The 12,269-nt window shown below is 39.0% G+C and overlaps 1 protein-coding gene across 1 annotated transcript in view; it reads left to right on the top strand.

Moving 5' to 3' along the window:
* Wwox (WW domain-containing oxidoreductase) overlaps window positions 1-12,269 on the top strand; it is a 190,983-nt gene that overhangs the window by 121,560 nt on the left and 57,154 nt on the right. Inside the window, exon 6 of the mRNA XM_090384097.1 lies at window positions 2,735-2,823. Coding sequence (XP_090240223.1) covers window positions 2,735-2,823 — 89 coding nt within the window. The remainder of the gene's footprint in view (window positions 1-2,734; window positions 2,824-12,269) is intronic.

Here is a 12,269-nt window from a genome sequence, read left to right as displayed (position 1 = left end):
ATATAATTTAAATTGGGTTTAAACCATTTTGTCCTATTATGTGCTATGCTTCTTACATTTCTGAAAAATTTCTAAGTAATAGCACCTTTTGCACTTTTAGTTCAAATCTACTGCCTTCTATCCATTAAGTGATCACAAAGCTTTTCTTTTTACTTCTGTGGATCATTGTCTATATCAAAGCTAAGGCCTTGAAAGCTATGTTCAACACCCCAACAGTCATAAGCATTAGTTGAGGCATATCATGCATGAAAGCAAGCTTATACAGCATCAGCAAAAAAAACAAAACAAAAAAACTTCCCATTTCACCCATCCGGTCACTCCAAATGTTTGTCTAGTTCAAAGTTTGTCAACTCCACTAATCACTTAGAGCTCTTTGACTTTCTCTCTTTGCAACTTGACTTTCTCCAGTCCAACTTTCCTAACAGTGAGGTAATTTTCCTTGGTGATTTTAACGTTCACAACTCCAGCTGGCTTCTGTTTTCTAGTCACACTGACCCAGCTGGTCGAGATGCTCAAGCTTTTGCAATTTCTAATGACCTTGCACAGATTGTTCATTTACCTACAAGAATACCGGACAATCCCAACCATACAGCCAACACGCTTGATCTTTTTCTCACAAACAACCCTTCGAAGTACATGGTCGAAGTGAGTGGTCTTTTAGGTACCTCAGATCACAACTTGGTGATTGTCTCTTCTCCAATGGAGCCGTTGGAGAAGATTCCCAACCTCGTATTCCTATTCCCAACCTCGTATTGCTTAGCATTACAAGAATGCAAAATGGGATGACCTGCGAGATTTCTTTTCTTCTTTTCCTTGGTCGGATTACTGTTTCAAAACTTCTGATGTCAATGTTTGCTCAGATCGTGTCAGTGAAATTATTCTTGTAGGAATGGAATCATTTATTCCACACTCCACTTTAAAATCTCATCCTTTATCTAAACCTTGGTTTTCCAATAAATGTGCTAAGGCTGTTCAAGAGCAGAACATTGCATATCGTAATTGGCTTGTTTCCAATTATTCAGTTTCATTTTCTAACTACAACAAAGCTCACAACAATTGTATAGCGTCATTAATCAGTCCAAACTAGATTTGGACCACTGTAAAGTGGAATGCAATGATAGCACATTGCATTCCACTTTCCATTTTGAGAAACCCTACCCTGCTCAATCAGCTTCAACTTCTCGAATATCCACTACCAATTCCTTAAATGCCGATCTCCAGGTAATTCTCCAGTGGGGCAAAGACAACTTAGTTGATTTCAATCTTTCTAAAACTCAGTCTTGTCTTATATCTCGCAAAAAGGATTATTCTGCTCCTATGCTTATCTTTTGTGACACTCCGATTTCTAGGCTAGTTGATATATCTCTTTTGGGGATTCTTGGCACAAGCACATTACAAATATTGTTTCCTCTGCATCTAAAAAACTTGATTTTCTCTTTCTCTCACGGCATTTTCTTCCAAACAGCTGTTTACTCTGTATAAATCGCAAATCTGCCTGTGGAATATTGTTTCCACATCCTGGGCAGTGCCCCCAACTCCTCTCTAACAGTCTCTCCACTTGCTGTCTCATAGACGTACTGTTTCTGCTGCATGCCTTTTCTACAGATACTTCCATGGGCACTGTTCTTCTGAATTGGCTTCTATAATTCCTGCTCTCTCTTTCAAAACAGATGGAACAGGCTTCCATCTTTTGTTGTGGAAACTAATAGCCTAAATAAATTTAAGGCTGAGCTGGACAGGCATTTGTAACTCTTTCTAAAGTAATGGAGGAATCAATAATAATGGAGGGGTGAAATGGGAGGTTTTTTTTTTTTTTTGACTGATGCTGCATAAGCTTGCTTTCTTGCATCATATGCCTCTACTAATGCTAAAAACAGTTCGAACACTTGGTGCCACCAGCCAACATGCATTTAATGTTTGACGTCAAACTCACAGAACCAACTTTTCATCTTCCTTGTTTATTCATTCTGCTGCTGTTTTCTGGAACAACCTTCCTCCATACGTATTTCCTGAAAATTACAGTCTACAGAAGTTTAAGTCTAATGTCAACAACTATCTTCTTTCATCTTCTCAACCTCCAACCCAAGCATGTACTAAGTATTATAGGTTCTAATACCTCTCGTGTTTGGGGTTTTCATAAAAAAAAAAGAAAAAAAGTTATAAGCTCTTGATTATGCTCATCACTACATTGGGACACCAGCCTCTTGAGCCAGCTCTTTAACTGAGTGTGGGGGTTATGTCCCTTAGTTTTATTTGTATTCCAGTGTCATGCATGATGCTGGCATATAAATAAATGAGATTGGATGGATAGGATGGGATAAGATGAGATGAGGAAAAGATTTTAATATTGGATCATTTTGATAAAATCTTGGCCAAGTGTTTCTTTTATAAAAGGTGAGAGTGTTAAATTTGCAAGGTCATTGTGGGGGGGGGATATGTGTGCCTCAAAATCAAAATGTTTCAAGGACTATCTGGGAAAAATCCCTGCTGTTCTTGCAGGAGTTTTTCCTCTCTCCTGGAATTTTTACACCTATAATTTTTTTTTTTTTTTTTTTTTTTAAATCTGAAAGAAAAATTTGTGTTAAAAGTTACACTTATGTGTGTGCTGTTGTGTTATTTATTATTAACTTATCATTTAATTAATTATTTAATAAATTTAATTATTAATTATGTTATTATTAATTTTTAAGAGAAACTACAGCATTATTTTAAAATTAATATTTGCTTATTTTAGCCAAATGCTAATCTCTCTGCCATACATCTTGACTTGTCAAGTCTAAAAAGTATAGAAGAATTTGCAAATAATTTCAAGGCACAACATAGGTGAGTGAAAATAGTAAAATTGACCTATTTGACATTTTTTAAATTTGCATGATGAACAACATATTTTATATGTTGTTTTCATCTCACCAGAATACATAATTAAATAATTTTTACTATTTTTTGTGCAAACTGCATTTATGGTATCACATTTATTGGTAAGATATCATTCTGCTTACTATATTAACCATAAAATTACTCCACTTCACTGAACTTATTATTTGCTTTAGACAAGTTAATTAAAATAATTAAAAATCAAATTAAAAGATTATAAAAATGTAACAATACTTTTAATAGTAACTCTAGAAACTTATTTTAAAATTAAAGTTTCTAAATTTATTCTGGATATATATTGATATCCAGGATGAAAAGGAGTTTCCAAGGAATCTACTAACACTTCAATCTACAGGTGCCACAATAATAGGAAATGACAACCTGGAAGAATCACAGAACAAGAGAGTCAAATTTGGTTCCTCCATGACTAACATACCAGCCTTTCTTGTAATGCATTCATTGTCTGAACAAATTTTTGGAAAATTGTCTCTATTTCTAATACAAAAAAAGCATACAGGCAATTGCAGGACCTCTAACTTGATAAAGAATTTAGTTGGAAATCTGTCAGTTGAAACAACCCAGAAGAGACAATCAAATAAGTTACTTATGGTAATGAAATTTGCAATTCTGTTGTGTCTGTAATCTCACATAACTGCCTAAATACATCTAAAGGGGTGATTATGGAATGGGATTTGCTGACTGCCCAGAAATGGCTCAGAAAAGATTTTCGTACAGTGCTGAATTCAAGTTAAAAGTGATCCAGTTTGCAAAAGTGAATGGAAATTGTGCTGCTGAATGTAAGTTTGGTCCTCCTCCAACTGAGAAAACAAGCCGAGACTGGCTATGGGAAGAAGAAACCCTACTGAAAACGCCAAGGCAGAAGAAGGCCATTAGAGGCAAGTCAGCAAAATGGCCTGATTTAGAGAGCGAATTGAAGATATGGATTGAGGAGCAAAGGGCAATTGGAATTCCTGTGTCCACAAAGATGGTTCAGCATGAGGCAAGAACTGCTGATGAAAAAGAAGTTACTGATTTCAAAGGAGGACACAATTGGTGCTTCAGGTTCATGAAACGGAATGGACTAAGCATGCATACATGCACCAGACTTGCCCAAAAGATGCCTGAAAGCTATGAGCAGAAGGTCCTTGAATTTCATCATTTTGTCATTCAATGTTGGAAGACACATCAGTTTGAGCTGGGACAGATTGCAAATATGGACAAAGTCCCCCTTCAATTTGATGTCCCAAGTAACAGAACTGTTGATAAGAAGGGGGTGAAAACTGTAACTGTGAAGACAAGTGGACATGAAAAGAGCCATTATAATACAGTTGTTCTAGCTAGTTGTGCTGACGGAACCAAGCTGCCTCCTATGCTGATTTTCAAATGCAAAACAATGCCAAAAGAAGACATTCCTCGAGAAGTGATTGTCCACGTTCATGACAAGGGTTGGATGGATCAGGATGGGATGAAGATCTGGTTTGATAAAATGTTTGGAGCAGGAGACCAGGTGGGCTCTTACGCAAACCTGCCCTATTGGTGCTTGATCAGTTCAGGACACACATAACAAAAAATACAAAGAAGATTGCTGCAGAGCAAAAAACAAAACTTGCTGTCATACCTGTAGGCTTGACATCCCAGCTCCAACCACTTGATGTCAGCATTAACAAACCCTTCAAAGCTGCCATGAGAGATGAATGGAACCAATGGATGAAGTCTTCTGGGGACAATTTGACACCAGCAGGAAGAGTGAAGAAACCAACTATAGGAGAAGTTTGTACCTGGGTGAAAAGATCCTGGGATAATATCAAGATTGAGATCGTTGTCAAGTCATTTAAGAAGTGTGGCATTTCAAATGCCATAGAACTGAGGACGAGGCAATATATGAAGACAGTGATTCATCATCAGACACAGATGAGGACAAGCTAATGGATGGGAGTTTTGACAATGATGAGTTGTATGAATTTTATGATGAATAAAAGTTCAATAACTTTATGTAATGCATTTTTTTTTTCAAATTTCGGGCCCCAAAATTAAGGTGCATCTTATACATGGGGAAATATGGTAGGTATTTCAAATGTCAGCATTTTGGTCACTCACAGAATGCTTGCCAAGGGGATGCTACCTGTCTGATGTGCGAGTCAAAAGACCACACACAGTTGGATTGTCCTATTTTATCATGGCACTCTCAATGGTCAAAAATCCTGCTTTCTCTTGAACATGTGAATTCTAGGAAAGGAGATACAAAAATGTAAAACAGAAAATCGTCTGATATTATCCTGAAACACGAAGACAACACTTTGTGTTTCAGTCAACACATCATTCTCAGTCTTATAAAAAAAAGTAAAGTGCAGCCATTATTAGCATTAGCATTAGTAGAGGCATATGATGCAAGAAAGCAAGCTTATTCAGCATCAGCCAAAAAAAAACAAAAAAAAAAAAAAAAAAGAAAAAAAAACACTACTCCCATTTCACCCCTCTGTTCGTTCGAAATACCTGTCCAGCTGAGCCTTAAATTTATTTAGGCTATCAACTTCAACAACAAGCGATGGGAGTCTATTCCACAAACCAACTGCCCGCTGGCTAAAGGCAAATTTCCGCACATCTATCCGACATCCGTCCTTCCTCAATTTGAATTTATGCCCTCTCAGGTGATTATTCTGAGCAAGAGGAAGAATCCCATCGGCATTGAGCATGCTCAAGCCATTCAAAGCCTTATACACCTCTATCAGATCACCTCGCCGATGCCTAGTTTCCAGGCTCTGTAATTTGCAAAACTTAAGCCTTTCTTCGTAAGAGCAACCCTTTGTTCCATTCACTAATCTTGTTGCCCTTCTCTGTACTCGTTCGAGCAGCTCTACATCCTTCTTGAAATGAGGCCTCCAGACCTGTATACAGTACTCAAGGTGTGGCCTGACCAATGCCTTATACAAGGGAATAATCACATCCTTATCCCTGCTAGAAAAATTCCTGTATATCATTGACAAGACACCATGAGCTACTCTTGCAGCTCGTCAGCACTGCTCAGAGAACTTCATATCTGCCTGCACAATTACCCCCAGGTCCTTTTCATTCTCTACCACTGCCAGCGTAGTACCACAGAGTTGATACGTTGATCTGGGGTTACTGTTTCCCATATGTAGTACTTTACATTTGTCAATGTTAAACTTCATTTGCCACCTCTCAGCCCATCTGCTCAACCTTTCCAGATCCTGTTGCAGCAGCATAGTATCAGTAGTGTCCTTAACAACCCTGCCAACCTTGGTATCATCTGCAAACTTGGACATTAAGCCTGATACACCATCATCAATATCATTTATAAATACAGAAAACAACAATGGACCCAACACTGAACCCTGAGGAACTCCACTAATAACATTAGTCCACGTTGAGCAGTGTCCATTGATTACCACTCTCTGTCTTCTGCCACTCAACCATCCCTTTATCCATAGCAGCAATTTGCCTCCAATGCCACACTTCTCCAATTTGTGCAGCAGTCTTCCATGCGCAACAGTATCAAAAGCCTTTCTAAGATCCAAATATATAATATCAAAGTTATTCCCTGCATCCAGTTCTTTTGTGACTACATCATAGTATCCAATCAAATTGGTCAGACAAGACCTGCCCTTAACAAAACCATGCTGTGTCTGAGCTATAACTGAATTCTTGTCCAGATGATCCTGCAGTGCTTCTTTAACCAGTGCCTCCATTAATTTTCCTGGAACCGAAGTTAAACTAACAGGTCTGTAATTACTTGTGTCAGCCTTTGATCCTCCTTTGTGAATTGGGGTTACATTTGCACATCTCCAGTCCATGGGTACCTCCCCTGAGTCCAAAGAAGCTCTCATAATTATGGCTAGGGGTTTGCTTACTTCCTTTGCTGCCTCCTTTAATATAACTGGATAGATCCCATCCACCCCTGGTGCCTTTTTTATGTTTATCCTCAGCAATTTCTCCTCCACTTTCCCCTCAGTTATTAGAAAATAATCTAGCTCACTGCCAATGTTTACTTCACCTACGACATTCCCCTTCCTGAATAACTCCTCATGTGTGAATGTAGATGCAAAATACTCGTTTAGATTGTTAGCCACCTGAGCAGGATCCTCAACTGTTGAACCATCAACATCCAGTGGACCAATCTGATTCATCCCTTTCCGTCTTGAGTTTAAATAGGTAAAGAACTCTTTTCTGTTTTTCTTTGCGTCCTTTGCCAAGGATTTCTCATAATCTGCCTTTGCCTGCCTAATCTCCTTTGTGACTTGGTTACAGACCAACTTATATCTATCATAGGCTTCCATGTCACCCATTAATTTGTATGTATCCCATGCATTTTTCTTCTCTTCCATATGTCTCATTAGTTCATCTGACAACCATTTAGGCCTGAACCTTGAACAATATTTCTTGGTTGGTATGTAAAGCCTGGTAGCTTCCAAGATTAGTTCCGTGAATGATTCCCATTTTGAATTTGCTGTTGGTAACATCATCAGTTGGTCCCACTGTATAGAATTTAAATACTGTCTCAGACCATCATAGTCGCCTTTACGAAAGCAAAAACCCTTCCCTTTGCCTCTGATGGTAGTTACCTCCTTGAGTAAATCCCACTTCAGCACACTGTGATCACTGCCACCCAGTGGTTCCTTTATCTGCAGATTCCTAATGCATGAAGAATCACTACTGATAATCAGATCAAGAGTATTACTCCCTCTAGTTGCCTCCCGAACATGCTGGTGTAGAAAACAATCATCCAATAAATCCACAAAAGCCCTGCTAGTGTGTGAGTGACCAACCCACAAATTCCAGTCAATATCTGGGAAATTAAAATCCCCCATTATAAGACTCTCTGATTTACTGGCCCATTCTATTTCCCTGTACAGTATCTTATTATACTCATCAGAGTCATTAGGCCTATAGCACACTCCTACTCTCAATTTTGATTTACCTGCACCCACTGTAGGATGGAAGCCTCCTCAACAATTCATTCTGAGGGAAATGGACCATAATCTGCCACGTTGGTCCAGTGTGGGTTGGCAGATCGACCGTATTCAGCAGTCAGGGGCTTGAACCCCGGTCTACTCAAAGAGCGTGTGCTTGCACTCCTGCTCCTGCCCACTCGGCTACGGAGGCCGGTCTCAGTCTTATGTATCAGTATTAAAAAAACAACAAACAAAATCAATACAAATGTAAATCTCTCTTCCTACAAATATATCAGTCATAGAATGGCCACAAACTATTGTATATAATGAATCAAGAGCCTTTTCTGTCTCCACAAGAGACTCTCATCAGGACTCTTTGTTACTGGAGAAATGACATATAGTGATATCAAATCTGTTACATCACCAAGTCTCAGCAAAAGCATGTATATAACGATGAAATGGGTCTTTGATAACTTTGAAAAACGACAAAATAACATTATTGACATATCATAACATATCTAACTCCACAAATACTTTATGCACCTTGAAGAAGCTATGGAAATATGTTATCCAGTATTCCCCAAAAAGATCATGTTAAGAAAGGCACAAAGCAGCTAGGTGTACAGAGAAGGGCAACAAGATTAGTGATTGGAACAAAGGGTTGCTCTTACAAAGAAAGGCTTAAGTTTTGCAGATTACAGTGTTTGGAGACTAGGCACTTGCAAGGTGATCTTATTGAGGTGTATGAATGGTTTGAGCATGCTCAATGCTGATGGAATTCTTCCTCTTGCTCAGAATAATCACCTGAGAGGGAATAATTCAAATTGAGGAAAGACAGTTGTAGGATAGATGTGCAGAAGTTTTCTTTTAGCCAGCGGGTAGTTGATTGGTGGAACAGACTTTCATCTTTTGTTGTGGAAGTTGATAGCTTAAATAAATTTAAGGCTGAGATGGACAGGTATTTGGAACAAACGGAGGGGGTGAAATCGGAGTGTTTTTTTTTTTTTTTTTTGGCTGATGCTGCATAAGCTTGCTTTCTTGCATTATATACCTCTACTAAATGCTAATGCTAAAAAGCAGTCAGATCAATCTAACATCATCATAGGTAAATAATTGAAAATATTATTTAATAGAACTGCAGAGGCATAAGAGGAATTGATGATGGGCTAAAAGACCCAATGCATCATTTGAAATGAATGGTAGTTAATCTAAAAGAAACATATCTAACTCCACAAATACATTTTGGAATACTGAATTATGATATTCATCAAAATGTAAAGAAAGATAGTAACTCCTCGAAACAAGGTGTAGAAGTTTTGAAACACATAAACATATCCAAAAGAATGTTAGTGCTTCAGAAAAATTTTGAAATATGGTGCAACCTCAATATAATGCACCGCTTCGTACTGCAGTTTTGGATATACTATGGGTATGATCGTGTCTCCCAAAATGAAATGCGAAAAGAAGTAACATGTTCAAAGAACTAGCAATTTCATACTGGAAACTGGAAAAAGTGAATACTGTATATATTTGTATCTACTATACATATTACTACCATATTTCCAAGAGTGGAAATTAGCTAAAAATTTATATTCACTTCAACATACAGTTGCAGAGTAATTTTCCTAAGCAACAGGACTAGTCAGAGACTAATTTCTGTAGACATCCAATTTCTCCCCTCAGCTAGAGATGTTATAAAAGAATATATCAGCGGAATGCTAATTATAAACAGCTACCTCTGGAAGGGAACACAGCTACCATTTGTCAAGTGCATTATATTAGTTAGCATTAGTAGAGGCATACGATGCAAGAAAGCAAGCTTATGCAGCATCAGCCAAAAAAAAAAAAAAAAAAAACTTTTTCACCTCTCCATTTGTTCCAAATTGCCTGTCCAGCTCAGCCTTAAATTTATTTAGGTTCTTTATCTCAGCAAGAGGAAGAATCCCACCAGCATTCGGCTTGCTCAACCCATTCAAGGCTTTATGCACCTCGATCAGATCACCTCGCAGGTGCCTAGTCTCCAGATGCTGCAATTTGCAGAACTTAAGCCTTTCTTCGTAAGAGCACTCCTTTGTTCCTCTCACTAATCTTGTATCCCTTCTTTCTACTCATTCTAGCAGCTCTACATTCTTCCTAAAATGAGGCCTCCAGTCCTGTACACAGTACTCTAGGTGTGGCCTGACCATTGCCTTGTATAATGGAATAATCACATCCCTGTTCTTGCCAGCAAAATTCCTATATATCATTGACAAGGCTCCACGACCTGCCCTGGCAGCCTGTCTGCACTGCTCAGCGAACTTCATATTTGAATGCACAATTATCCCCAGGTCTTTTTCACTTTCCACTTCCCTGAGTGTAGTACCACACAGTTAGCATTAGCATTAGTAGAGGCATTTGATGCAAGAAAGCAAGCTTATGCAGCATCAGCCAAAAAAAAAAAAAAAAAAAGTAACATAAATAAATAAAAATAACCACTTCCACTTCACCCCTCTGTTCGTTCGAAATACCTGTCCAGCTGAGCCTTAAACTTATTTAGGCAATCAACTTCCACGACAAGGGATGGAAGTCTGTTCCACCCACCAACCACCCGCTGGCTAAAGGCAAATTTCCGCACATCTATCCTACATCTGTCTTTCCTCAATTTGAATTTATGCCCTCTCAGGTGATTATTCTAAGCAAGAGGAAGAATCCCATCAGCATTGAGCATGCTCAAACCATTCAAGGCTTTGTACACCTCTATCAGATCACCTCGCTGGTGCCTAGTTTCCAGACACTGTAATTCGCAAAACTTAAGCCTTTCTTCGTAAGAGCACCCCTTTGTCCCATTCACCAATCTAGTTGCCCTTCTCTGTACTCGTTCCAGCAGCTCTACATCCTTCTTGAAATGAGGCCTCCAGGCCTGTATACAGTACTCTAGGTGTGGCCTGACCATTGCCTTATACAAGGGAATAATCACCTCCTTATCCCTGCTAGAAAAATTCCTATATATCATTGACAATACACCATGAGCTACTCTTGCAGCCCGTCTGCACTGCTCAAAGAACTTCATATCTGCCTGCACAACCACCCCCAGGTCCCTTTCATTCTCTACCACTGTCAGTGTAGTACCACAGAGTTGATACGTTGCTCTGGGGTTGCTGTTTCCCATATGTAGTACTTTACATTTGTCAATGTTAAACTTCATTTGCCACCTCGAAGCCCATCTGCTCAACCTTTCCAAATCCTGTTGCAGCAGCATAGTGTCAGTAGTGTCCTTGACAACCCTGCCAACCTTCGTATCGTCTGCAAACTTGGACATTAAGCCTGATATACCATCATCAATATCATTTATAAATACAGAAAACAATAAAGGACCCAATACTGAACCCTGAGGGACTCCACTAATAACATTAGTCCATGATGAGCAGTGTCCATTGATTACCACTCTCTGTCTTCTCCCCCTCAACCACCCCTTTATCCATAGCAGCAATTTGCCTCCAGTGCCACACTGCTCCAATTTGTGCAGCAGTCTTCCATGTGCAACAGTATCAAAAGCCTTTCTAAGATCCAAGTATATAATATCAAAGTTATTCCCTGCATCCAGTTCTTTTGTGACTGCATCATAGTATCCAATCAAATTGGTCAGGCAAGACCTACCCTTAACAAAACCATGCTGTGTCCTAGCTATAACTGAAGTCTTGTCTAGATGATCCTGCAGTGCTTCTTTCACCAGTGCCTCCATTAATTTTCCGGGAAGAGAAGTTAAACTCACAGGTCTATAATTACTTGTGTCAGCCTTTGATCCCCCTTTGTGAATTGGGGTCACATTTGCACATCTCCAGTCCATGGGTACCTCCCCTGAGTCCAAGGAAGCTCTCATAATTATGGCTAAGGGTTTGCTTACCTCCTTTGCTGCCTCCTTTAATATAACTGGATAGATCCCATCCACCCCAGGTGCCTTTCTTGTGTTTATCTTCAACAATTTCTCCTCCACTTTGCTCTCAGTTATTACAAGATTCTCTAGCTTACTGCTAGAGTTGAATACACCTCTGGCATTCCCCTCACTGAATAACTCCTCATGTGTGAATGTCGATGCAAAATATTCATTTAGTTTGTTAGCTACCTGAGCAGGGTCATCAACAGTTGACCCATCGATCTCAAGTGGACCAATCTGATTCATCCCCTTCCTTCTAGAGTTTACATAAGTAAAGAACTCTTTGCTGTTTTTCTTTGCATCCCTTGCCAAGGATCTCTCGTAATCTGCCTTCGCCTGCCTAACCTCCTTTGTAACTTGGTTACAGATCAACTTGTATCTATCATAGGCGTCTGTGTCACGTGTTAATTTGTATGTATCCCATGCATTTTTCTTCTCTGCCATATGCCTCATTAGTTCATCTGACAACCATTTAGGCTTAAACCTTGAACAATATTTCTTAGTTGGTATGTAAAGCCTAGTAGCTTCCACGATAAGTTCTTTGAATGCTTCCCATTTTGAATTTGCTGTTG

The sequence above is a fragment of the Mastigoproctus giganteus genome, chromosome 10 (assembly GCF_048544385.1).
Source record: "Mastigoproctus giganteus isolate SK-2022 chromosome 10, ASM4854438v1, whole genome shotgun sequence".
In the NCBI taxonomy this organism is placed as follows: domain Eukaryota; kingdom Metazoa; phylum Arthropoda; class Arachnida; order Uropygi; family Thelyphonidae; genus Mastigoproctus; species Mastigoproctus giganteus.
Note: the sequence above shows the minus strand (reverse complement) of the source record. Positions and strands in the feature narration are given on the sequence as shown.